The 27,639-nt window shown below is 46.5% G+C and overlaps 2 protein-coding genes across 11 annotated transcripts in view; one reads left to right on the top strand and one right to left on the bottom strand.

Moving 5' to 3' along the window:
- Nucleotides 1-17,183, top strand: part of LAS1L (LAS1 like, ribosome biogenesis factor) — a 20,246-nt gene extending 3,063 nt beyond the window's left edge. For 2 of the 3 annotated variants that reach the window (XM_025050976.1, XM_006917821.3), the window contains exons 4-14: nt 309-390; nt 1,225-1,509; nt 1,786-1,832; nt 2,695-2,804; nt 4,569-4,654; nt 5,017-5,067; nt 5,366-5,572; nt 5,922-6,069; nt 11,104-11,627; nt 14,456-14,606; nt 16,831-17,183. In XM_025050976.1, coding sequence (XP_024906744.1) covers nt 309-390; nt 1,225-1,509; nt 1,786-1,832; nt 2,695-2,804; nt 4,569-4,654; nt 5,017-5,067; nt 5,366-5,572; nt 5,922-6,069; nt 11,104-11,627; nt 14,456-14,606; nt 16,831-16,966 — 1,827 coding nt within the window. In that variant the 3' untranslated portion in view covers nt 16,967-17,183. The remainder of the gene's footprint in view (nt 1-308; nt 391-1,224; nt 1,510-1,785; nt 1,833-2,694; nt 2,805-4,568; nt 4,655-5,016; nt 5,068-5,365; nt 5,573-5,921; nt 6,070-11,103; nt 11,628-14,455; nt 14,607-16,830) is intronic. The other variant, XM_015593983.2, reaches the window with a different exon arrangement.
- Nucleotides 17,184-25,651: 8,468 nt separating this feature from the next.
- The window catches only part of ZC3H12B (zinc finger CCCH-type containing 12B), a 359,663-nt gene continuing 357,675 nt past the window's right edge, over nt 25,652-27,639 (bottom strand). For all 8 annotated transcript variants that reach the window (XM_015593980.2, XM_015593978.2, XM_015593977.2 and 5 more), the window contains one exon: nt 25,652-27,131. In XM_015593980.2, coding sequence (XP_015449466.1) covers nt 25,711-27,131 — 1,421 coding nt within the window. In that variant the 3' untranslated portion in view covers nt 25,652-25,710. The remainder of the gene's footprint in view (nt 27,132-27,639) is intronic.

The raw sequence follows: 27,639 nt of genomic DNA on the forward strand, positions 1-27,639 counted from the left end.
GCTGAAGGAGGCTGGAGACGTGATTGTTAATGCTCATTCACAGAAATCTCTTTGTTGGAGGAGTGTGGTTGATTGAGGAGAGACAAGTATCTTTTCTGGTTTTCAAGATTACCTTTTCAGAGTAGTAAAAAGAATCAAGAGACCTGGTTTCTTATCTTGACTCAGCCACTAAGACCAGAACCTCCTCTCAGGACCTCAGTTTCTCTATTTGCAAAATGAGGGGAGGCCAGGTTAACTCATCTCTGTGGTCCCCTCCAGCTTTAATAATATTTACTAATTTCTGCACTCCCACCCTCCCCCACAATCAGGTGAACATTCCAGATTGGATTGTTGAACTTCGCCATGAGTTGACCCACAAGAAAATGCCCCATATAAATGACTGCCGCAGAGGTGAGTCCCCAGGGAGTGTATCACAGTTAAGCCCAGGGGCCTGGGTTGGGTGGCACTGTGGGTAGGAGAGGGAGGAGAGTCTCCCTAGGGTCATAGCCAAGATTAGGGTGAGACAAGTGAGGCACTCGCCTTGGGCACAAACTTTAAGGGGAAATCAAAAGTTCAGTAATCAAGATAGATAACATTTTAATGTGGAAAAACCCATGATGAACAAAATACCAAAATTTTAAACGAAGACAGGATTAGCGTTACTGAATTCTTTTGCTTTAGGCTCCAATATAGGTTGGCAGGGCACTGTTCTGATCCTATTTGATATCTCGATTACTGAGTTTTTTGGCATTCCCTTAAATTTTGTGTCTGAAGAAGTGATGAGTAGGAGGTGGGTTGAGAGGCATGAGCCATCAAGTATCATGAACCCAGGGGTTCTCTGGATACCCCATTCCAACTAAGAATCCCTGATTCAGTCTAGCCTGTTTGTGTTGGAGAAACTAAGATCTAGAAAAGGGAAAAGACTTGGCCAAAGCCATGTAACTAACTAGTGGGGCTATCCTTTTTCTCTTACTTGCCAGCCCTGTGCCATTTTTGGCATCCTGTCTCTAAGCCTGGTATTTTTTTTTCCTAGGAAAGGTGCTACTAAGCAGGAGAAAGCAAAGAACAGGGATAACCTAGAGCAGGAGGGGCTTCTATGTCCACTTCTGGATATTTGAGATTTGTTCTTTCTTGGAACCAAGCCGCTTCTCTAGGGCCTTCCCACAGTTCTTGCAAAATGATTTGCTAGATGCTGCTTGCCAGCGGCTGCTTTATGATACTGCCTTCTTTCCTCCTCTCCTTTAGGCTGCTATTTTGTCCTGGGTTGGCTCCAGAAAACCTACTGGTGCCGCCAACTGGAGAACAGCCTGAGAGAGACCTGGGAGTTGGAGGAGGACAAGGAAGAGACAGATGAAGATGACCAAGAGGAAGAAAAGAATATTGTTATTGATGACATCACAAAACAGAGACCAGAGCCTAAGGATGAGAGGAAAGGTGCAGAACTGGATGCCAGGGCTGATGGAGACAGCAAAGACAACAAAGAGGTTGATGCGCGTTTGGAAAAGGCTCGGAGACATAAAGAGCTATATGGTAGGTGTCCTTGAGTGAATAGAGAGAGGCCCATGAGCCTGGAAGACTCAGGCTTAGGATTGACACTGGTTATTTCCCTGGCTCAGCATTTCCTCTGGGGTTATGGTGAGTCTTAGTTTAAAAGAATTACTGTCACAAACTATCTTTCTTAAGCCCTGTGAAGTGGGAGAGGCGAGGATTCTCATTACTCAAGAAATGAGGTGAGAGAGACTCAGAATCCCATCAGGAGAAGGGGCTGAGGTGGCTGCCCTATCTATTTTCCTCTTCTCTTTTCAGAAAGAGCCCGAGAACTGCTGGTATCATATGAAGAAGAGCAGTTTAAGGTAAGAAAGTGCCCTTGACTCGATGTGTTCTCACCTGCCCCAGCCATTTCTTCCTTCTTGCCAGCTACCCGAGAGAAGTTCTGAGAAGGAATTTGAAAGAAAAGTGGCAAAGCTTGAGGGAACTTCTCAGAAAGAGAAAGGGGGGAACTAGGAAGGAGACAAGAGGAGCAGAGTCCAGTTGGCTGATTCTCCACACCGATGGAAGGGAGCAGATGACGGAAGTTTGTGGATAATCTGTTCCACTGGGTGGTAGGGAATAACGGCATAGTTGGTTGCATAGCCCTGCAGTACTGCAGCTGATCAGCAGATGGTGCCTAGGAACTTTCCTAGATCAGGTGAACTTGAGGGGCTGCTGTTATTAGCAGGAAAGGGAGGTAGCTTAGAAACCATTTAGCTCAACCCTTCCTTTTCACAGATGAAGAAATTGAAGCCATGGATAAGTGAAGGGACTGGCCCAAGGTCACATGTGCAGTTAGTGATAGAACCAGGATTAGAACTTGGGTCTCCTGATTCTCTTTCTTCCATAACCCATTGCTTCCTCTCACCCCTTGGCCTAAGGGTCTCTGCCCAACTCCAACCAAATGCCCCCACTGATTGCTCAGTATTGGAGTATCTGGTGATTGGGAGCCATAGGTAATTTGGGGGCAGGGGGAGGAGGAGGAAGAGGAGAAACTCTGGCATTTGAGGGGCAGGATATTTTTAGTTGCAGGGCTAATAGGGGAGTCATGGGCCCACCTCTTCATGCCCTGCCCTGTCCCCTTGAAGGGAGGTGCTGAGAGGTCCTATGGGAAGGGATCCTGGAGGGGTTGGGGCGGGTTGACTGGCTGAGTCAGCCTTCTCATGGGACCCTCTTTGCTGGCAGGTGCTGGAGAAATTTAGGCATTTACCTCCGGCCATTAAGGCGTGGAATAACCTGTCCCCACCTGTAGAATGCATCCTGGCAGAGCTCAAGGGCATTACATGGGAGAACAGGTGTGTAACTAGGTAATCAGGGGCTGCCTACTCTCTAGGGTAGAGTGTAGCAGCCTCACTGAAATCAGTTTCCATGTCCCAGCTTGCCAACCTCTGCTGTAGGAAATTGCAGGGATAATCCTGATTCCCCATAGGGTGACCCTGCATTCTGCATGACCCTTTTACCCTGGCCCTGCCAGCTACCAGGTGGGGCTTGCCAACTCTGAATCACTAAAATGGCTGGAGGCAGGAATGTCTCCTGTCATCCATCCCCTAGCTAGCTTTGTTCCTCTCTATCCAGTGGTATGTGGAGCTATTGGCAACTAGGAAAAACCCTTAATCCTTACAGCCTTGCTGCCCAGCCCTTGTCTAAGTTCGAAGTAAAAGATAATGGCAGGCACTGCTGGTCTTTTCTTTTGAAATGCTATTGAAGAATATCAGCATTCCCTGGATAGTCATGGTCGGGAGAATAGGAGGGGCCTTCCCAGGGCCTGCCTCTTCAAAAGACTAAGTGCCTCCTTCCTCAATATGGCTGTGAGCCTTCTTTTACCTCCTCCCGACATAGTGCTCAGTTCAATCCAAAGCAGTCAAACAATGTCTATCCATTCCTTTCTTCCTTAGCTCTTGCAGGCTTGCTACCTAAATTTGGCTGGGAAGGGCTTTGGGGAACCTTCCATTGAGAACCTATAGAGGCAATGCTAGACATTTCCAGCTAGAGAGACGTTGGAAGGAATCTGGGATGGAGCAGAGTATAGAAAGGTGGTGTACAGGTGGCAGAGTGGGCTTGGGTAGGAGCCTGCAGTGTGGGTTGGGGTTGCCCCTGGAATCTTCTTCACTCCCAGGATACTACTAGGTCCAAAGCTGTTTTATCAATGTATGCCCAGCCTAGGCTTCGTTACTGCACCCATCAGCAAAGGAGTATCCCCCTCTGTAGTTGGGAAAACTATCCTTGTGCCCCTGTATAGTATCTGCTTGGTTGTACTGAGCCAGCAGCCGACTGGCTGCTTTAAGTGCTCTTCTTGGGTACTGACGTGAGGAAATGGGAGATGGATGGGAGGATAGACAACTCTTTCCTCCTTGAGCCTGGTGGAGGGAGGGATCTGAGCATGACACTTCTCCAGATATTGAGACACCTTGGGAGCTTTTGTTCCCCCTCTAGGCCTATTCAGCTGGGAGAGCAACTCTTGGAGAACTCCTAGCTCTGGAGGAGACAGCTGGCTGTTGCTGGTTTCAGTTTGAGCTGGATGGGGATGAGGAATTACTCCTATAGCCTACATGTTCAACCTCTAGTACTTCTGGGCTCTTGGGGTCCTTAGGAATAAGGATCACATTTGGTTTAGCAATCGAATCCCCAAAGTTTCTGTTTCTCAGATCTGAAAGAGAGCAACTGGTGAGAAGGGGAGGGATAGAAGACTGGAGGATTGTCAAGAGAAACTGAGCAGGAACTAAAGTCTAAAAGTCCTTGATCCTGTGTCCCCAGGCATTTAACTCCATTGTGGGCTTGAGACTTTTCTCCATCTGTGCTTTCAAGCTTGTTTAGCTGCTGCCGCTTTCATTATGGGCCTTAGATATGCTTGGTAAATGCTTATTCAAAACCCACTGATCCAAGTCTCTGGCCTAGCCCATGCCCTAGGAAGCTGAGGCCTGAAAACTTACCTTTCTTTTTCCTCATGCTGCTTTGACCACTTGAGCCAGAGGCATTAGCTGCCTTAGGGGTGGGTTGAGGAGTAGGAGAGGATCTTCTGCCTGCTTCAGTTTGCTTGATTGAGTGTCCTCTTGCTCCAGGGAAGCTGTGCTGGATGCTTTTCTGGATGATGGCTTTCTCATCCCCACATTTGAGCAGTTGGCGGCTTTGCAGATAGAGTATGAAGGTAGGGTCCTGGGGGCTCACTGCAGCCTAGGGTATTGTGACTTTTGGGCAAGAGCACCAAGGGTGGGCTGGGTGGCCCTGGGCTGGGGGGCAAGGGCTGTTTCCTGCCATTCCATAACCTCTGGAAGCCCCTCTGGGCTGAGCAGGACAGGGAACCTCACTGATAAGCCCTTGCTGGGCTTTCCTTAGGAGATCTGAAATTGGGTGGGGTGGGGTGGGGTAGGGTGGGGTGTGGTGGAGTGGGGAGTCTTAATGCCATTATTGTGCTGTGTTAATTGTGATTTAGCTACTTGCTAGAGAGCTAGAACAGCAGAACTGGAAGGGCCTTGTGAGGTCATCTAGTCCAACATCCTCATGTTACAGATGGACAGACTGAGGTCCAGAAAGGGGAAGGTACTGACCCAGAGTCACACAGTGAGTTATTGACAAAGCTGAAGCTAGAACCAGAACTCTTTTTCTTTTATACTCTGTTTTGAGTCGGTTGTTCATTGCCAGATACTAACTAGTTTTTCTCCTCGCTGTTCTACTCTCCTCTTTCCTCTTGTTCTGTGGTGGCAACTCTGTTTTTGTTGTTGGTGGGGCCTCCTCTCTTTTTCCTTCTCCCCTCCTGTTTTCCCCTTCTCTCCCTCCCTCCTTTCCTCTCCCTCCCTTTCCCTGTCTCCCCTTGGCCACCCCTCCCTTTTCTCTTTCAATGGGTGTCCCTTGCAACCAGAAAACATGGACTTCAATGATGTCCTGGTGCCAAAGCCATTCTCTCAATTCTGGCAGCCCTTGCTCAGGGGCCTGCACTCCCAGACCTTCACGCAGTCCCTGCTAGAGAGGATGCTCTCCGAGCTGCCAGCCTTGGGGAACAGCGGGATCCGGCCCACCTACATCCTCAGATGGACCGTTGAACTGATCGTGGCTAACACCAAGACTGGTGAGGGAGACTAGCCCTAGTCCCAGGGCTTAATGCAGCCCAGACAAGAGCATCTTCCACTATCCTCAGCTCGGCTGAATAGCACCAGGTGGACACATCCCTTGTTAAAGGTTTAGGTTCGCCTAAGAGGGCCCTGTGGAAGCAGTGGACAAATCTCTCTCCACCTTTCTCATCTCAGAGGCAACTAAATTGGGCTGGGGGCAAAGGGCCCTGAATGCTTTGAACAATTGGGAGGTATAGAGTGGGGAGCCTGGGGGAATGGGGAGGGACAGAGCCAAGCTTTTCAAAGTGAAAGGTTGGATGGCAGGTTTACTGGTTCCTTCTCCTCAGGCACTCTCTTCTCTCTCAGGACGGAATGCCCGCCGATTTTCTGCACACCAGTGGGAAGCGAGAAAGAGCTGGAGGCTATTCAACTGCTCTGCCTCCCTTGACTGGCCCCAGGTGGTTGAGTCCTGCTTGGGCTCACCTTGCTGGGCCAGCCCCCAACTCCTTCAGCTGTAAGTCTCTTGAATTCCATCTGGTAAGAGGGTGAGGCCCTGCAGGCCTCAGGGCCACGCAACTCTAGAAGCAGAGTTAGATGGGCCCTTGGAGGGACACCTTAGTCCTGTCTCCTTCCTACTAACTGATGGGAGAACTGAGTCCCAGAGAGGGGAGGGGTAGGGTATTCTTGCCTAAGATCACACAACTTAAGACCTGGCTGAACTGAGTCCAATGTGAGAATGGATGACACAACTCCCTTAGAGTGCTTAGCACAGTGGCCTGTACAGAGTAAGTGCACAATAAATGGTAGCTGCTGTTTATTATTGAACCCAGTCTTCTGATTCTAAGCCCAGTGCTGTTTCCTCTGTTATCTTCCCAAAGTATACCTCTCATAGGTGCTCAGCAACCTTCAGTGGCTCTCTATTGCCTTCCTGATGATGTCTAGGCTTCTTAGCCTGACATTCAAAGATCTTTCTGATTCCGCCCCAACCCATCATGGTAACTGTACCTCCTGTGATTCCCCTTTACCCAACCCCGCCCTGGGCACTGTGGTTCAAACTGAATATTGCACTGGTTCCTGTAAATACCTGTGGTTGTCTCCCTTTCCTTTTCTCTGTCATTTCCTCACCCCTAGCCCCTTCTCTCATACTCATGGAAGGCTTTAACACCCTATTCTCTTTCTGCTTCCTGGAGCAATATCTGTTTCATTTGAGTGACCCATCTGACACTGCAGTTCCTCAACTCCAGTGACCTTCATTCTCCACAACACTCAGCAACCCATTTCTACACTCAGAGCTGTTCCATCTCTGAAAGCTGACATCCCAGCATCCCACTCGATAACCACCACCTCTTGTCCCTTCAGCCCCCACCCTCACATCCCATAGCATTTGCTCTTTGCCTGCATCTAGACCTCCATCCCTCCATTTCCTACCTCCCTCAACCTTGCTTCCCCTCAATCCTGTCTGTGGTTGATCACTTCAGCCACTCATCAGCACCCTTGGCTCTGCCCATCCTTTGTCGTATCTGACTTGCAAACCCCCAAGCTGGGATTGATCCCCACTCTGCTTCCCCCACTCCTCAGCCCGAGGAGCTGAGCTCTGCTGGAGAAAACCACATAGCCCTGCGGATTGCTGCCACTGCAGAGGTATGATTTTTAATCTTGGGCCAGGCCTCGGTTCTGCTTATCTGAACTTTTACTTGTTTTCTGCCCACTTTCCCATTTCCTGACTGTTCTAAACCCTTACCACTCACCTCAAGCCCCTCCCCCTTTCCCATTTCACCCTAGCTTCCTCGAGCACATGGAGGCATCCAGCAGGGCCCCCTCGACCCAAGGTCCAGTCCTCGTGAACTGATCTGCGGCTACATTCAACCTTCTCGCCAGTCTCAGGATGAGGTGGTCTTGCCCCACCTCAGAGCCTGCTCCTCCACCTGTGCTCTGGAGCCACCTCTGCCAGCATCGCTGGGGCCTCATCCCAGCCTCTCCCTTGCTCTACTGGCTCTTGCTCTTCAACCTATGAACGTGCCTGAGTTTTTCTCATCTTAAAACAAAACAGCAATAACAACAACACAAGTAAAATCTTTGACCCTGCATCCCTCTGTTGGGTTATCACCAGCTTATCACTCCTTCCTCTCCCATCAAAACATTTCAAAAGAGTAATCTACACTCAACAATCTCGATTTCCTCACTACCCTCTTATACCTCAACCTGCCACAATTTGGTGTTCACACCCAGAGCTGCTTTGACCTAATTACCAAATCCAGTGGGCCCTTGTCCGTTGCTGTGTCTGCTGCATTGATGCTGTTTGCCACTCCCCCCTTGAAATGCCTGTGCTTTTTTTTTACTAGCTCCTATAAAGTGCCGAGGCCCAAATCTCTTTATCTAGCCCAGACCTTTCCCTCAAGATCAACCTCCTATATTTAACAGTATGTCAGACATCTCCCCTTGGGTGACCCACAAGCACCTTACTGTGACCAAAATAGAATTGGTCATCTCACTCCCCACCTCAACCCCAAAGTGGTCTTCCTCCTCTGCTCCCTATCTCATTTGGTGCAGGCACCATCTACCTTGTCCTGTTGACTCTCTCAAGTACTTCCCAAATCTGAGATTTTGTGTTGCCATGTCTACTTCCCTAGTGTCTCCTTCCCTCTATCAGACTAAGCTTTTCAAGGACAAGGGCTCTGCATTAGCCATCTGCGCCCCAGCATACTATACAAGTCCAGGCCCCAAACAGGCCTCAGTAAATATTGTTGAACTAAACTATACTCTGCTGTCTCATTGCCAGCAGTGCTATCTTTGGTGGGAGAGCTGACTCCATGCCTGGGGAATGAATGAAATGGGAGTCTGGATGCCAAGACTCTCTTAGTTCCCTGATTCCCCCATAGAGTCAGAGAGTCTTTCTTGAGCCCTGATGCCATTTGGGGCACAGTAGTAGCTTGTAAGAGAAAACCATAGCCTCATAGACAAAGTCAGCCAGGGCAAGACCTGGAGATGGGACAGAACCAAACAGCCATATCGCCAGATGTGTGTGCTCTAGACTAAAGTGATATGGATGGGTGGGAAATGGGGAGGAGAACTAAAAAGGCCTGGAGGGGTCAGGAAAGCATCACAGATGAAGTATTTAAGCAATTCGAACACAAAAAAAGAATAAAGTTTCAAAGCCAGAACACGGCATGTGTATGTAATGGGGGGAGGGAGTGAAAAATGCAGCATGAAGAGGTTTGGTTAGGTGACCTTCAAGGTACTTTCCAATCCTAAGTGCCTGCAGAGTGGAAGCTGCTGGTCTTGGAGAAGTCTGGACCACAGAGATCTTCTCCCAACCCAAGCATACCAGAGGGATGCGACACATGCCAGCAGTAACAGCGGCTCACTTGGGTACGGTTCCTTGTGCACAGATCCTACTTTTCCCAGATAATCAGTGAATCTAGTCCTAATTACCCCATTACAAAGAATGGGAAACAAGATTTCCCCAGGTATTATGCTACAAGTCAGTAGCGAGTCTGCAAGTCAGTGCTAGGGCCAAAATCCAGATATCCTGCCCTTACTCCTGTGCTCTTCTTACAGTGTTCCATTAGATCGCAGTATTGCAAAAAGCATGTATTATTAGGCACATATAAAACTTGGCTTTTGTTTTCCCCAGCATAGTGCTGTGTTTTTTTATAGAAATTATTTCAGTCGACACAGCAGTTTTTGGAGGTGGAAGTATAATACCCTTTTTGACAGATAAGAAAGATATTGAGGCTCTGAGGAGTGAAGTGACTTATCCAAAAGCCATATGGTTTGTTGATGATGGGGCAGGGATTTTGGTCCAGCTCTTGTGAGTCCAAAGTCCACTTTCTTTCCACCAACCTGACTGTTCCCGGCAAACCCGAGGAAGGAGATGCATTTTAAGATTCGTATCACCCCTGCACCTCAGTGGTCAGACTACACAGCTCAAGATAGCAAGTGGGTAGTAACTAACAGTGGTGATATGGCATCTTGCCAATGTCAAGTGCCTGGGAATATTTATTACTAATCATACTAATGGACCACAGTGAGAGGGAAAAGTTTCTCTCTGGCTTTTCTTCTAATAAGGCTGGAAGCTTTTCAGGAGCTTCTCTGAGCCAGCCAATATCAATTCAATTTGACCCAGTATCCTCTTGGAATATGAAATTAGCGCTGCAGAGAGGGTCTCCCAGTGGAGTCACTAGCTCCCAGTCCTGCCCCCAGCAACCAGCAGCCAGTGACCAGGTGCAAGTCTGCCTGTGGGGCCGAGAGAACAGCCCCATGAGAATATATGGTCCTTCCATGAATGGCCCACAGATCAAACTCGATACACCTGGAAGACACTATCCATCTCTCCACCCCACCCACACCTCTATCAGTGACCAGGGGCCGGCTAGGTGCCCGGTTCTGTGTGAAGCTCTGCAAGGGGTGCTCACCCTCTTCTTCCCCAGAAGCTCTCCTTCCCAGCGGCTCTGTATCTGTTGGTGGGTTTGCTGTTAGCACTGTCCTTTGTGTGCACCATGTCATCATCTTTAACTCTCCTCTGCCTGACTCCTGCCATCCAGTTTTCAAGCCCTGCTCTCTGTCTGTCTGTCTATCTGTCCTTCACAGCTTCTCTCCCTCCCATCTCCACTGCCAGTGCCCTAGGTCAGCCCTCACCAACTCTCCCTGGTCTCCCTGCCTCCAGGCTGCCACATCCAGGCCATCCTCCATGTGGCCATTCTCCACATGACACCATGGTGATCTTCAGAAATGCAGCCTTCACCTGTGCCCAGTCATCAGATGATCCCCTCTGCCCAAAACACACACACTTAACCTTTGCAGCCTGCTCTTCCTCCCACAGCCCCTCAGCACAGCCCTTCCCCTTGAGCCAGGCTCTGTTACCACACGTACACAGCACAGTGTGCTCGCTCTTGTCTGCACAAAGCCTTCCCTTGATCTCTCCTGCTGTCCTTGTGCTCCTGCCTCTCCAAGCTCCCCAAGTGCCCGAGCTCCGCAGTGCTCATCTGGCTTCCCTCCCACATCCTGCTTTGTCTTGTCAACTGCTGCTTTTTTTTTTCTTTTTCTCCATTCCAGGCTGGGCTGTAGTTGTTCCCAGAAAGGGATCATACTTGTTCCATGCAGAAGGAGCCCAGCACACTTCCAGGCATATCTTTGGAGCTCAGGACAGATTGCTCAGCTAGGCCAGAGGAAGAGAGGACCTGCCATTCTCATGTCCAGCCCTGAAGACCTTTTGACTAGTTTGTGTATTTACATAGCATTTTAGTACAGATTAATAATAGCTATCATTTATTGCATGCCCACTATGTGCCAAGCACTGTGCCAGGCATTCTATAAGTCAGGTGCCATTATTGTCCTCATTTTACTGAGAATAGAAGTGAGCCATAGAGGTGAATCACAGAGCTTGTTCAGGGTCCATGGTCTTGTTTCTGTGTTCTGTCTGCTCTACTGCACTGCCTTTCACAGGCAGGTCTGGAATCTCAGAGACAAAAATTCAAACCGTGGAGCATTGGGTATGAAGTGACTTGAGATTTTGAGTCTTTTTTACCCCATCCCTCCCTTTGCTCAGCATCTTCAAAGCCATGGAGCAGGTCCTGCCAAACGAGGAGCAGGAGAAACTACTGCGCATCTGTTCCATTTATACCCAGAGTGGAAAAAACAGTCTGGTGCAGGAGGGCTCAGAGGCCTCCCCCATTGGGAAGTCTGCGTACACACTGGACAGCCTGTATTGGAGCTTCAAACCAGCCGACTCCAGCTCGGTGCCTGAAGGAGAAGCCCAGCAGCAGGAGGAGCAGGGCAGCCTTAATGATGTCAAGAAAGATGAGAAAGAGGAGAAAGAGGTCATGGAAGACCAGGTGGAAGAGGGGGAAGAGGAGGAGGAAGAGGAAAATAATGACTGGAAGAAGTGGGAGGAGGAAAAGGGTGAAGATGATGATGAAGATGAAGATGATGAAGATGAGGAGGAGGAGGAGGAAGACAGAATGCAGGTGGAACCTTTCTCTACAGTGGAGGAGTCCCCCGCTGCTGAGAATGTGAGGCTCCTGGCCCAGAAAAGAGGAGCTTTGCAGGGCTCTGCATGGCAAGTTAGTTCAGGTAAAAAGCCTGATATCCAATTTCTCTCCATACCAATCTGCTCTCTCTGGCTGGCTCTTGAGGCTTCCCTTCACTCTAGAGAAGAGTTGGAAAGTAGCAGGAGGTAGTCTGCGTGAGACAAGCCTTGGAGGCAGCCTGGTATATGGATGATGGCTAGCTTCCCTTCCTCCTTAGGACAGAACGTGTAACTGCCAGGGACCTGAGCACTGTCATGCTGCCAGCTGCTTCATGCAAAGAGCACATTCAGAGGGTATGGTGTGGGTGCGGGGCCTGCACAGCAAAACAGGAAAAAGAGCTAAGAGTTGGACATATGTCTGATTCTGCATGTTTTTCATGTGCAGTGATGCAGGGGCAGCAAAACAGAACAGTACTTTCTGTGTATATATGAATGTGTATGTACACATGGAGGCTGGGTGGTGATGAGACAGGATTTTGCTGTGTGTATGAAAAAGAAAGAACCCAGGGGCGTTAAGTCAGAGGAAGTGGAAGTAAGATCAGAAGAGTGAAAATAAGGACTGACATGGATTTCAGATGAGCATACAAGTTAGTGAGACAAAGCTGGGATGGCTCAGAGAGAGTTGGGTGATAACAAAGTGGGGGAACATGAATGTGTTCCTCCTGACGGTAGTCTTTTGAGTACCCTCATTTAGGTTTGGGAGCAAGAACCTTAGGGCAGGGCAACCCCAAAGGATGAACAGTCTGGCCTGTGTGTGTGGGCATATTGTATGCATACACACTTACATGTGGGGCACAGCCTATGCGATGGAGCCTGAGGGAGGGGAAACAGCTGGGACTGGGTGTGGTGTAGGGTGGGCATGGTGGGGAACAATAGGGAGAGGGAGGAGACAGGGAAGGAACTTAGGGTGGAAAGTGTAGCCTTTGTCCTTATGTGGATGTGTATGGAAGGGTTGGGGCATAAAGACTGAGTGCTAGGAGTAAGGAAACGTGTGTACGTGTGTGTGTGTGTGTGTGTGAGAGAGAGAGAGAGAGAGAGAGAATGAATGGGTATGTGCCTACACATGCTGGGCAAACCAAAAATCTCTTAGGGCAAGGACATTCGTGTTTGTGGGTCTTTGTAAATATTGAAAGTTAGGGGCATTGACACAGGCAGAATGTGTGTGGAGGGGAGAGAGTAGGGGCTGTGAAGTCATTGCGAAGTCACTGTACATGCATCTGTGCATACATGCACCCATAGTCATGTATGTTTTTGAAAGATGAGGCAGGGTTGCCAAGGCCCATGGGGGCCAGGAAGTATGTATATGAGGGACAGAAGGAGGAGTAATGAGGTGGGGGTATATGGAAAGGTGTGAGAACAGGCAGTGAGACAGCCATCCAGAGATTGCCTGTGTGTATCCATGCCATTCATTACTGAAGGAACATGTACAAGAATATCAGGCTAGAGAGATGGGCAGTGATGTAGACAGGGTAGTGGATGTTGGTGATGGGGAGGGAAGGTGATCAGGTCAGTGACATGGGGGAAGTGATCCTGTGTATGCACATATCTTTGTATGTACAGGGCAGTGCAGGGCATCAAGACAGGCACAACTTCCCACCTGTAAAAGAGCCAAGGGTGAGGAAATAGGGAGGCAGAAGAATAGGCTTTCCTGAGGGACTTCTATCGGTAACATAAAAAGTTAGTCCAGGGTTGATATTTCCTAGAATGTGTTATGACAGGAAGAAGTCTTAGGTACCAGGAAAAAACAGGAGGCCAGAAACTGTCTCCTTGGAGAAGCTCATCAGTGAAGGCTTCAAATGAAAACATTGGATATACTGGTGTAAGGATGGGGACAGGGATTTAGTATAATACTGTGGAGGGTGTTTAAGTGATAGAACAGAGTGAGTGGAGAGTGCCTAACATAGTCTATTCTCAAATGGAGTATCTGGGGGATGGGGGTGGTAAGGAGTGTTTTGTGAATGTGGAAAGACTAGGACATCAAAACCTTTCCCTCTCCCTTTTGCCTTTGCTTCCTCTGTGTGCACACATATGTGGGGATGCAGTGACATTAAGATTCCTGGGTTGTGTGCCTGTGAATGAGCAATGTAGGAGGCAGGGAGTGAAACTGAGAACTTTCTTTTAACAGAGGGCTTGTTCTTTGTGCTTTTGTGTACACTTAGGTGGTGGGGTGGGGGTATGCAGGGAGACAGTCCCTCTCTAAAGAAGGGATGTTCTTTCTGTGTGCAGCAGAGGGCAATAAGGCCCTGAAGCGGGCAGGGGGAGCATAATATCTCTGAGAGTGAGTCTACCTTGAGGTAGTACTTGGGTATGTGTGTAAATCTGTCAAGACAAGGTGACTAAAAAATGGCATTGCATTCAAACATGTCAGGGAGTTTACATATACATATGTAGGAAATATAGATCTTTCAGAGACTCTGAGGTATCTGTGGGTTTGGGGAGGAGGTGTGGTGGGAATTCTGAGGCATCCACACTCTCCAGGACATATATTTGTGTGGAAATAGGGGTGAGGGTGAGAGTGAGAGGTTGAGGTAGTGATACAGCCAGGTATGAAGCAGATATCATTGTCTGTGTCTGTGTGGGGACATGTTTGGGGACATGAGAGAAGGGTGGAGAGGAATAAAAGTGTCTGGAGTTCTGTGCATGGTGTGTAGGTGAGTTGTGGTAGTGGTGTGTATGAACATATAGAGGGGAAGAAGGACCATAAAGAGTATATGGGGAAATGGGGAAGGGGTGGGGAGTAATAAGGTAGAGGAGCTCAGGAGAGTGCTACAGAGAGGAGTGAAATTGGAGATACATAGAGCCCATGCCCTGTGGAGGTGGGCCTGAGAACTAGTTAATCAATCCACTCTTGTCTCCTCCCTTTGCTCCACAGAAGATGTACGGTGGGACACCTTTCCCTTGGGCCGAATGCCAGGTCAGACTGAGGACCCAGCAGAGCTTATGCTGGAGAATTATGAAACCATGTATCTCTTGGACCAACCTGTGTTAGAGCAGCGGCTGGAACCCCCAACATGCAAGATGGGGTGAGTGCTCGTGGCGGCAAGGTTCCTCAGCCTGTTCTCTGACTCCTGCTGGATGGAGGGAGGGAGAGAACAAGGGAAGCGGGGAGGAAGGGTGGGAGGGAGGGAGTGAGGGAGGGAGGAAGGAAGAAGACACAAAGTGGGGTGGGTGGAGGAGGTATCTGTCCCCATTCAGGGCCTAAATAAGTGAAGTATAAGCTCCAGTCCCTGGCTGGGCCCTTGCCAGGACTCCTAGCCCCTAGTGGGGGGTGCCAGTGAGGCAGCCATGCAGAACTGGCTTGGTACTCCTCTTGGATTCCATCCGCTTTGTGTCTGTGTGTGAGTGTATATGTATGTGTGCATGTGTATTTTGGGAGGAGAGAGTTCCATAACTTTCAACAGAATCTCTAAAGCAGCGGTCCCCAACCTTTTTGGCACCAGGGACCGGTGCTACTATGAGAATCTAATGCCTGATGATCTGAGGAGGAGCTGAGGCGGTGATGCTAGCGCTGGGGAGCGGCTGCAAATACAGATGAAGCTTCGCTCGGTCGCCGGCCACTCACCTCCTGCTTTGTGGCCCAGTTCCTAACAAGCAAAGGACTGGTACCGGTCCACAGCCCGGAGGTTGGGGACCCTTGCTCTAAAGGGTCTACCACTCCCAAAAGATCAATAACAGATGCTCTAATCCAACTTCCTCATGTTCCTGAGGAGAAAACTGAGCCCCAGAAAGGGGAAGAGATTTGTCCAAAGGTGCACAGAATAATCGGTAGGCCTTCCCACACTGTCCAGGTATCTTTGTAGCAAGGCCTGCACAGAGCTTCAAGTTCTCCCTCAAAACTCACCTCTGGATCACAGGTGTGAGAGCTCTTGGGTTATCAGGGAGCCTCAGGAACCAAGCAGCCCTTACTGAAGAGAGTTCTGCTGGTAACACAAATGAGCCTGTCCAGGGGTCCTGTACATTCTGGAATGTGGGGCCATTGTAACTAGGAGAATCCTGTGTGTAACCAGTGAGGGACTTCTGTGGGACTCTGAACTGATAGTGTATCCCTATTTTACCTGTCTACTCCCTGGGAGATGAGCCTCTCTTCCTCTGGACATTTGGGGGAAGGGGCTATAGAACCCAGAGTACCAGCAGCAGGCCAGGCCCAAGGCAGTGCTATGGACTCTATCCAAGGTCAGGGGGCAGCAGGCTTCTTGGAGAGAAGAGGAAGCAGCTGGGGAAGCCAGGTGGTGTGTAGTTGGGAGTGGGGCCCACACATCTGAGATACCGGCACCTTCTCTCCCCTTGGATAAAGGTTGGCTTGATGAACACCAGAGTATCAAAGGTGAAGTGTGGGCAGGTGCTGCTCTTAAATCTGGAAGGAAGCTGATTTGCCCAGCTCCCACACCCCCTGTATTAGGGAGGCTTCCTCCCCTAGAGCACACATTCTCACCCCTGCTCCTTGTCTCAGCTCAAGCCTGGACTAGGCTTTGTGCCTTAAGCAAGTCCCTTTTCATCTCTGGGCCTCAGTTCCCTTATCTGTAAGATGGTGTGCAGGGCGGGGGGCGGGGGAGGGAGAGGATGGGAGGGAATTAGATTTATAAGGGTTTTTTCAGCTGCAGTAGTGTAACCATGGATCTGCCTGCGAGGAGGGATGATGGCTTTGCTCTCAGCTGTCACTCCCATCTACCTGGAAGGACCTTTGACCTGCAGTAAGCAGGGAAAGCAAGAGTGTTCTGAACAGGACCAGAGAAGGAGAAGGGGCAGTGTCTCCTGAGAGCAATCTTGAAATCCTGGGTTGGGAGCTGGGTCTAGCCCTGCAGCCTAAGACTGGCCTTGGGCTTCTTAATCAGCTGTTGGGTGTGGGAGGGATCCAGCCCTGGGTCCTCTGGGCCCCCAAGGTCTAGGGCCTTGGAAGAAGGCCTGTTAAGGCAGCCACTTTCAATATCTTCCTGTGGGTGGGATGGTGCAGGTCTCCCTCTCCTACCTCAACCCAAATAGCTCTGCTTTAATCTGGTTTATATACTGGGGCTCTGCATAAAGTCCTACTTGAAAAGTTCTACTTCTTCCCACTCTCCCTCAACTGAGGGAAGAGCAGAGTCACCATGGGGGCCCATCTGAGGTAGTTTCTCAGATTTGTTCTAGTCTCTTTCTAAAGCCAGGCAGGAAGGTGGGCCCTTTCCATAGACACACATGCATCAAGCACCCTTAGTCTTTCCAGAGCCTAAAATTGCTTTCTTCCCTGACTGACCCCCACCCTCTCCACAGCACCCTGGGCCTGAGCTGTGGCCTCGGCAGTGGCAACTGCAGTGGCAACTGCAGCAGTGACAACAGCAACTTGGAGGGCCTCCTCTGGAGCCAAGGCCAACTGCATGGTCTCAAAACTGGCCTGCAGCTCTTCTGATACCCGCCCTGTGCCATCTATTCTTGGGCAGCCGTCCTCGCCCCCCGACCCCACAGTGCACCTGATGTTCCATGAAACAACCTGGGAGACGTCCTGAATCAGCCGCATCAGCTCAGCTTTCACTATGATAGAATTTTAATCATGCTTTGTTTTTTGTTTTGTTCTTTTTGAAAAAAAAATAAACAGGCAACTATTGTTTTGGTGTTTCTGAGATGAAGTGGTGTGTGCTGAGGCAGACCAATGTAGTTCTCTCTTTATTCTGGGGGCTCTAGAGAAGGTGAGATCATAACAGGGCTTTGAGTGGGAGCTGGGGCCTGAGGCCCCTTGGGCTCACTGCCCCTGATTGTTTCTACTACCAGGTTTCACTTATACATTCTTCCTGACTCAAAACATTTTTGCTCCACTCTGCTGTATAGTAGGGCCAGCTCACTCAGAAACATCAGACCCCAGAAGAGAGGCATTGCTGGCCACAGAGTCCAGCCAGCATCAGGGGAATCTGCTCAGAACCTCCCAGACAGTGGGAAGATCCAGGCCTTCCAGGTGTTACCCAGCAGACTTCTGACTCATTTCCCTGCCTACCCTCCTTGGGCATCAAACAGCAGTTAAAAGCCGATGAGAAACCTTTCTTTGTTACTTTCCCACTCCTTTGGCCTAGAAGAGATAGAGGGGACTTCTCCACAGTAGGCACTGGAGCCAGAGAAATACCTTAGAGACTGACCCAGAGCTCCTCTATGGTCACCCAATTGCCTCAGACTCTGAGTGACTACTTGGTGTCTGCCCTGAGCTTCCAAGAGATAGGGATGGATAAAACATGTTCTCACCCTTCAGATCCCTCTGCCTGGTGAGAAAAGACAATGTCACCAATTATGATAACCCGATGCCTCTGCTAAGTGCCTCAGCAAAGCTCTAGTGTGCCACAAGTTCTTTGTTTTTTTTTTGATGCTATTTCCAGTGTGGTGGTTGACTGATGTCAAGTCTGGCTACAGTATCCTTTGTCTCCACTCTGGGGAGAGTAGCTGGGTAAGACAGTGGGCATCTCTGGGGTCAAGTTTGCGAACAGAAATAGAACCAGACAACATTTTAGCCAAGAACCTGATCCAAGAAGTGGTTAAGCCAAGGAATTATGGAGAGGGCTAATACTATGAAAATGCCAAGGAGGAATTTAGTGGAAATGTCATGCCAGAGCTTTTAACTTGAGTTAGGACCCTTGGGGAGTCCTCAACACCTTTTAAAGGGTATCCTGAATATAATCTTTTCTAGAGCTGGTCCACAGATCAAATCCAATTATCAAAGGAATCCATGAGCCCACCAGCCCAACAGTTAAGATTTCCTGTCCTGTGTGGACCCAAGCATTAGCCATGAGCAAAGCAGTCTCCTGCACTGATTAATATAAAGTCTGTTTCCTCTCCTGCCACAAGAGGACATGCTGTCTTTTTGCATCCTGGAATGTCAGAGCTAAAGGAGGACTCAGGAGCGTCTAGGCCACATCTAGTCAAGGGATTTGCAAAAGTATTCTGGGATAACTCAGTACTTGCTCCATGGGAAGATGGGTGCTATAAGCTCTACCACCTCTTTAGAGCAGCCTGGATTTTATCTATTGTGTATATTTGGTATCATACATAGGATCTTTTTTCTTTTTGCAAAATGAGTTTTTGCTGCTAAAAAAAAGTTTTGAAATCATAGTTTTAGTTTAGCCCCCTTATTTCATGCATTGAGACACTGCGGTAGACAAAAAGAAGGGATTTGTCCAAGGGTAAAGAACACGTTAATAGCTCGGTGTAGATCCATATTTCTTGCAACCACAGCATCACCTGGGTGCTTGTTAGAAATGCAAATGTTGAACCCTACTCAGTAACTGAATCAGGGAGGTTGACAGTGGGCAGTAACCTGGTTTAACAAGCCCTTCAGGTGTTTCAGATGTATGCTAAATTTTGAGATGTACTAGTAGAGGAGAAAGCTACACAAAGAACTAGGTTCCAGGCAAGCTCCACCACTTAATGGGAGCAACCTTGGGCAGATCATGGCACAATTTCAACTGTAGAAGGAGGATAACTGTCTTACAGGCTTCTTATAAGGATCAAAAAAGATAACATATGAAAGTATTCTCTAAAGTTTATCATGCTTTGTATATATGAGTATTGTGGATTCATTCCAGGATTGGTGGGTCTTAAATTCAGGACTCAAATCTCTATATAACCTAGGACAAAGTGCAAAGACTAGCCTAAAGATGGGGAGCAGGCTCTCTGAGCTATCTGGAATATCATTTCTAGTCCAGGTTCAGGGAGTGTAAGAGCCAAAGGTTATTGTTGGCTAGAATTCTCCTGAAACCTGGGATTTGCAAAGCCAGGTCTCTGCATGGGATGCTTCAGATGGCAGGGATGGGGTGGGTGTTGGGGTTAGGGAGGAGGGTGATGGAGGACCAGCCAGGAAGCAACCTTAACACACTGTCCTTGGACCTTTTCCTTCTGACTAGAGAACAGAGACATTAGAAAACGGCTTTCAACAGCACACATTTAACTGTGGAACAGGGTTGGGGATCAAGGGAAGGGTATAGACTATATTATTATTCAACAACAGTAATTGAGTCACCCCTTCTGAAAGTTGATAATTCATCTTTGATGAAGAACATGACTCCTACTCTGTTTCTTGGAGGAGTCTACATGCCAACATAACAGAGTGACAAGTGCTAAAATAGAGATATTGTTCAAATTGAGTGCAAGGCCCACTGTGAGGAAGGACTAACACCGTCTGGACAAAGGTGGGGTAGCTTAATAGAGGAGGTGACATTAGCAGTGAGTCTTTAGAGTCAACAGTTTGCTAGTCAGAATAAGGAGTAGAAGGAAACTAAAAATCTGGAAAGGGTAAGATAAGAAAAGAGCACATCATGTTATGGCACCTGTGAAGGGTCCAAGGTGATTGGAACATGGGTTATATGAAGAAAATGTAGGTCTTGAGGCCAAAGAAGTAAGCTAAAGAGGGATATGGTCAAACTAGTAGTTTTTCCTCCCAGGATTAGGGAGAGGCATGGAACATTGAATTGTCCTTTTTTGGGGATTCTAACTAATCTTATTACTCCCCCTACCTTCATGCTGCCACTGCTCTCCAAGAAAGTCTTTTTTAAAGTTAAATGTATTGAGATAACATTGGTTAATAACATTGGTTAATAAGTTTCAGGTATACAATTTTATAACAAGGAAAATCTTTATTAATTTATAAGTATACTTCATTCCCTCACTAGAGTGCAAGTTCCAGAAGACAGGAACTGTTTCTTCTTGTTTGGTCTCTCTCTAGCCCAGTACAGGCCAGGTTCCTATTTAATACTCAGTAAGAACTTGATATGGGTATGCTTGAGAAATGTGAGAGAATGCAGCAAGAGTAAAGAGACAGAAGAGGATGAGGGCAGGGAGAGATGAGTACTCTTAGTCTCAAGAAGAATGATAAAAGAAAAAAAAACGTATAGTCTCAGATTCAGGAATAGCCTCCCAAAGGCTCCTAGGTTGGGCTCCCCTGCAGCCACTGTGGCCACCTCTGCCTTTAGAATGAGACTGGCCTGGAGTGGCAAAGGTGAGGAATAGGGGATGGGGAAGGATGAGTAGGAAACTCCAGAGAGGCCTGAAGGAAGAGCAGAGACCAGTGTGATAAAGGGCTCACTGGCCTGGAGCAATGAGGCCAGGGTTCCAATCCTGGCTTTGCCACTAACTCACTGTTCAACCTTGGTCAAATCTCTTCAGTTTTTGGAGTCTCAGTTCCCACACCTATAATCTGATTGTGTTGATGCAGCTGAACACTCCCTGAGTGACTTTTCTGTGAAGTGCAGGGTGCCAGGCCACTTCTAGATCTGATATTCTGGCTAAGGCTCAGCAGATGATATGTCTGTGACTCTGAGGCTATTCAAGGAAAACACTATAGGTTTTTCACAGAAAGAAGCCTTGGCTCCAAGCCCTCCACCTTACTCTGACCCACCAGTGGAGGCCTGGCCCAGCCCAATCCTGTGGGAAACATCAGTTTTCTAGCATTCGGAGCTGTGTTAGCATACAAAAATGAGAGGGCATATGCTTACTGTGATAAAACTCAGACAAACTCATCTGGGGAGATCTCTCTTCTAATAGTTTATCTCAAGATGCAAGTCCCAAGGACAGAAATTCATTTTTTTAAGACCAAACTGGAGTGTGTGTATATGTAAATGTGGTATGGCTTTTGATGTTGCGGTTCTTAAAGAAACAGAGCCATTAGTGGTTAGTAGACAAATAGTTTATGCAGTAAATAAGTGTGGTTACAGTTCACTGTTGTCAATGATACAGCATATATCATGATGATAGGTGAAACAAATAGAAACCTCGTGGAGTAGTAATAGCACATTCATGCTAGTAAGAAAGTATTGCAAATCATTGCACGTGCATTATAGGGGCAGACAAAACTGGAGACAGAGTATATTTTCACTCACCTCTGGTTGGCTTTATATATTTTGTCATTGAGACTTACATTATGTTTGGGTTGAACAAAAAACCCAAAGAGGTTTTATAAAAGTTTACAACCATTAAACAGTATTGTTTAATCCCACAAATGGATAAAGCAAACTACTATAGCTCAATGATTCACAAACCAGGACTAAAAATAGTCAATCTGCCTATGTATATAGCTAGCTAAAATATGATAGATATTGAATATGCTGTGTCTTTTCAAAGGCATCAACTACTTTAGACAAGCAGGTTCCCAAAATATACTGGTTTGGTTTCCAATGAGAACTAACTGTAGTGTCATTTCATTTGAAGACTATGCACTCCTCAGTTTCAGACCTGAGAAGAAGCAAACTAAGGGAAGGCAGAGAAGGGTTAGGAGACCTGAGCAGGACTCTTTGGACAGCTCAACATTACTTTCCCTGTACAGTTCCAGACCTGGTTCACAGAGTAAAACAAAGTGTATTGAAATTGTTGGTCTCAAAAAGGGCATTTGTACAATGTCCCATACTTACAGCATAGATAGAATGGTAACTGAGTGACTCTCAAAATGAATTATTTTTTTATTAGAAGAAAATCCAGTGCCAAAGGTTAATGGATATCAATGTTTGAATACCATATAAAGATAATTTATTCTAAAATAGAAAAAAAAAAGAGATTTAGAAGTATTCTCCTGGAAACTAGCAGAGAGACAGAGAGAGAGAGAGAGAGAGAGAGAGAGAAAGAGAAAGAGAAAGAAGTATATATATACGTGTCTATATATGTCTCTCTCTCTCTCTCTATATATATATATACATGTCTTTGTTCTTCAACAAGATTACATCTTGATAATAGGTCAATTGTATATATATAGTTATTTAGAAGAAGAAAAGTTTTGTAGACTATTCCCATAAGGCATCTGTCATTCTCCTTTCCATACCTTGCACCTTAAGAGAGAGTGCAATGACTGTATGTTACTTTTGAAAAGGCTCCCTGGATTGATCATGCCACTCCAGAGTCACACTTCTTCAGGTGGAAATAAAACATAGCAACAACAAAAACAAAATCACAAAAAGAAAAACAAATCACAAATTCTATAAAATCTAAGGCTCGAACAGACACAGACTTCCTATGAGTTCAGAAACTCAGTGAGAGAATTAAAATTACAAAGCACCTCTTGGAAAATGCACTGTTTCTTGAAAACCATATAAAACACTGTGCAGTAACCCCTGCTGAGTGTTTGGAGGTAAATATCCAGAAGGGCACACACTTAGCCCCAGGAAGGAAGCTTGATTTTATTATCAAAGGAGCCAAGATAGTCCCAATGCTTTTGCTGTTTGATAATTACACACAAAATGGGAAAGTCAAGAAGTGTATGGACCTCAATATAAAGAAAATGTTTCTCTAGTAATTTCACTAAGAACCAAGTTGGATTTATGCATTCATAATTGTATGAATTGTGCTCTATTTATAGATTCTTAAAGATGATTCACTACCACTAATGTTTTTTTACACAAAATTCCTTTTGCAAGGACACATTAAATTGAATAGGCTAAAGAGAACTTATTGCAATATAATGCTTGAAACTGTACACACAATAGCTGTGCACATAGAAATAAAGAGTCCTTGAAAAACTGTCTTTGTCTATAAACTACTACTGCCCTTTGGAAATAAAAGCTCCCTCACAACTCCTGGGCAACTTCCCTGTGACACACAGTGCCACAAATATCATGGTGAAAAGTTAGTGTCAAACCTAGTTTAAGGTGAGTTTTGAACATTTGTTTCTATACAATCAGAAAAAAAGGAGATACAATTTGTATCAACAAAAGGTCGTTTCTGGTTATTTGAGGCATCGCTCCTAACCGCTTTGGTTCATACACATTTTATGAGAAGAGAAGAATGACAATCATTTTTAGGAAATAATGCATATTCTGCCTTAAGAATATTTCCTGTGTTGGGAAGAGCTTATAATTTTTTGAGTACTAAACATGAACATGTTCAAGATGAATTGCAGCTGACAAGATTAATCTTGTGCTTCTCTGTAAATTGTGCAGCTAGTGGATACTGTGATGCCATTGATGATTTTGGTAGGAAGATGAACTAACTGGCACAAAGGCAGTAGAGTCATCTAAGATTGTCAGATACTCTGATTTAGACACAGCACAGGTTTAGAAGGTCTGAGAAAGTATGAAATGGTGTTTGTGTGAATCAGCAAGTGCTTCAGTGGCAACTGTCACTCTCTATGGACCTACCTGACAAAAAATACTATGCTCTGCTTTTTCTTCGGATCATATAAATATTTTGTCTTTTACTAAAGAAAATACTTTTACTTTTTAATATGTTGTGAGATGGAAAGATCAGATGGTAGGAGATGAATGTGAAGGTTAACTGAAAAGGAACATTGGCTGAGATGCAGTTTTGATCAACTAAGAGAGAGACAGAAAGCCAGAAAGCAGTATGCAAGCCATTATCAAACCACCAGAAACAACCCTGGCTACAGCCTCACATTCGTAGTGTTTCAGAGTAAGAAACATTTATAGGCAGTTTTACACCTTCTCATGAAGAAACAAAAGGCCAAGACCAGGCCTTCTCAACATTCATGAAAAACCGACCATAGAAATTAGCAAGTTCCAGCTCAAGAAATAGTGAGCCAGTCATGGTTCAAAATGTTGAACGATACAATGGATTCAAAAAAGGGGGTTCTTTTAGTGTGGCTTAAAAAAAAAACAAACAACAACAACAACAAAAAAAAACTACACACACACATACACACAGACAAAATGCCTCTTCTAGAGGCATTTAGCTACAAAGGTTCCCACCCTGAGCAAGATACAAGTTGCGCAAATGGTGCCACTAAATCCAAAGTCCTACCTTCTTTAGTAACACTTTTAAGAATTATCTAAGGGCAAGTGCAATCTCTTTGCGTATATTTGAAGTGCATAACTGAGCCAGCTATTAGCAAAGATGTAGCATCCCCCTTTTGGAAGGTGCCTTTTTCCATCTAGAAAATTCTCTGGTTTTGTTTTCTAAAAAAATCTGCTCCACCAATGACCGACCTTATTGCCCAAAGAGTGGATAGCAGGAGAAAGTGAACTACATGGCTGTGCACTGTTCTCCATTACTTTTCATCCCATGATGTTGAATACTGCATAGATCAGAAGTCCAAAGAGCATCCATTAGACTTCCTTGAGTGCACCTTTTGTGTTCATTCAATGCCATATGAGTTTGGCCATCTCTCCTGGGATAAGGGAAGTGGACTCTTCTAGTAAATCCCTTGGTCCTGGTCAAACTCTTCTGTGCTTGTCTAGCACACACCTAATATGCTTAGAACTTGAGCTTATCCATCAGCTACTCTGAAGAAGAAAGCTGCAGTCTGATCTCTAATTTGCTGAGGTGAAGAGACTTAAAAGCTAAGAACTGTCAATAAATGTTGACAAGTAAAAAGTGCAAAGGAAATAGAGCTAGTTTGCTCTGGTGCCTAAGGAAGTAATTGTTCAAATATCGGCATGTAATTTTACTTTCAAAACTAGGTGAAACTATAAAATGTGACATAAAATCATCAACTCATTGTGATATACAGCTGTAGACTAAGGACTGTGTACAGCCTATCTTCTCATCACTATATAAAAGGTTATACAGAGATATACACATATCAAACTAAATACATACAGTCATACATGCAATATAATTGCTAACAATAGGTTTGAAATATAACTCTAGAAGCTTTAATGTGACCTTATAGCTTGGTTAATAAAGATATTGAATGGGCAGATATCCATGCAATAAAGTATGCATTTACTTTTAAATAGCTTTAAGTATTCCTATTAAAAATCCTAAAAGGTTAATTCAACATATGATGTGATCCTGATGCTCTCTAAATTAGATATATAGTTGATACTTCATAATATAAAATGTATGACTGAGACAACATTTGTAATGGAACCCCTTGGGGTTTCTTGCATGTAGGCCTCTCTCCCTGGGATTTGTCCTCTGTTACCTGCATGGTGCAGTGCAAAAGGGCATGAAACTTGGAGTCAGAGGACTTGGGTGTGAATCCTGACTTGGTCATTTGCTAGCAGTGTGACCTTGGCAAGTCACTTAATCTCACTGAGCTTTATTTAGTTTCCTTGTCTAGAAAATAAGACATTAGTAAGACTTACCTCACATGGTTGTTATGCACTTCAGTGACATAAATACTCTTTAACTTGTAAAACGCAACACAAAGTTATTAGTCACTATTATCATCATATTAGTGCATTATTAGTATTAATATTCATATTCATATAAAGGAATAGGTTTTACGTCATATCAACGTGCAGCCCTAAGCTTAGAAACAATCAAGGCTGCCAATTGCTGGGCATCTGCTGTGTGGGGATTCTTCTCCATTACTGCAAGGACGATGCTGGAAGGGAAAATATTGCAGAGGTTCTTGTAGGTCTGATACTGGTGCTCTGGGATCATATGCTCCCTGGAATCATTATGCATCCCAACCCAAGGACTTCTCCAAAGCTGCTCCATCTTTTCAGGCACACTCCGTACCATGACTGGCTCATAGCATGGTTGCATGAGGCTGTTACTCAAGGGATAGGAGTGGTAGCCATAGGAGTCAGTTGCACAGGGCAGTGGGTCCCAGCTGGCATGTTGTTCCCGGCACAGAGGAGGTCGTCTTTGCCTCATGGGGTTGCTCTCATAGAGGCGGGAGTCAGAAATGCTGTCCATTCGAGTCATCACTAGGGCACGTCCTGGCTGGGGGGTTGCCCCAGAATGGATATTAGGAGACATAGGGTAGTCTCCAGGACAGCTTGAGCATGCTCCAGTTGTTGGGTGCTGGGCATGCAGAACTAAGTGGGGGACTGAGTGCTTGAGGGGGACTTGCTTAGAATCCTCTGGGCCATAGCTCTGTGCTCGTGTTAAGGCTTCATGGTAACCATGAGGAAAAGGCTGAAGACAATTCTGCGATGCTGAGTGATGCAGCTTCAAACTCCCTTCAGGATGGGCATCAGCTACAGCCAAGTACAGGTTGTTGTAAGAGGAATAGTTGTCATTCCTGGTATGGCTCATACAGCTGTCAGGACAGAGGTTGGGATTCCTGGCATATACCCCCTGGTCTGCTTCAGCCATGTAGTACTCTCGATTATGTATGCTGTTGATGTTCAGTTTGGAGAAGTCACCTAACATTGAATAGTAGCTGTGGTCCCCCAAGGACTCAAACTTTGGGTATTGCTCAGCATAGTTAATAGGGGTCCCATGGCTGTTGGTAACCAAGATGGGGGGGTACTGCATGCTGGCCATGTGCTCCAATGAGGACTTTTGGTGGGAGAAATGAGAGGATCCTGGCACTGGGCTGCTGGCCGAACGGGTGTTGAGTGCACCCACTGCATGGCTTTTGGGGGGTGGGATTGTGGGAACACTTAGGGCAGTCAAAAGTGAGGGGACAGAGCTGGCCTCAGGCTTACGGGAAATGGACAGCCATTCCTCAGGCTCCACAGCCACAGACCGGATGCTGGGATCTGATTGGCGCTTGGGGGCCACACGCTTGACTTCTGAGGTTATCTCACCTTTGGCATTAGACAGCCCTGTGCCACACTTGGCCAGGGTGCCTTCACTCATGGTTTTCACTGTGGACAGTTTGGCACTGATGCGGAGCTCATCAGCCACCGAACGCTGGGGTTGGTTGGCCCGCTCCGGATGGTAGTATTTACACTTGTGGCCGTAGGTGCATTTTTTGCCTGAAAAATAATGCCTTGGGGTAAGACTCTCTCTCTCATAGTGGTGCAACTCTCTGTGCCAGAAACTGTCGTTAACAATCTGGTCACTCAGGTTAGAGTTTTACTGTTTGGGGTTAAGGCAAAAAAAAAAAAAATTAACTTTCCATAAAGATGAGAGACGGACAACACCGAGGAGGCATCAGACACTGTGAGGGGAAAGGGAAGAGGTGGGAGTGGGATGCTGGGGAGGAAACTGCTGTGTCAAAGTTAGAAGCAGAACAGTCGAACAGTCTTTATTTTCCTACAATTCACAAATTTTCCTAGGTATGACCTGCGTGCTGAGGTGGTGTAGATAAGCAGAAGGCAGCATAGTGCAATGCAAAGAGCACAGGTTTGGAGGCTGGTCAGACCTAAGTTTCAATTCCAGTTATGTTACTTACTAGTCGTGTGACTTTGGGAAGTAACTTTACTTCCTGAAAACCAAGATGTTCCATAAACATATGATTATCGAAAAAGAGTAAACATCCAA

Source organism: Pteropus alecto, unplaced genomic scaffold, assembly GCF_000325575.1.
Source record: "Pteropus alecto unplaced genomic scaffold, ASM32557v1 scaffold147, whole genome shotgun sequence".
NCBI classification, from domain to species: Eukaryota; Metazoa; Chordata; class Mammalia; order Chiroptera; family Pteropodidae; genus Pteropus; species Pteropus alecto.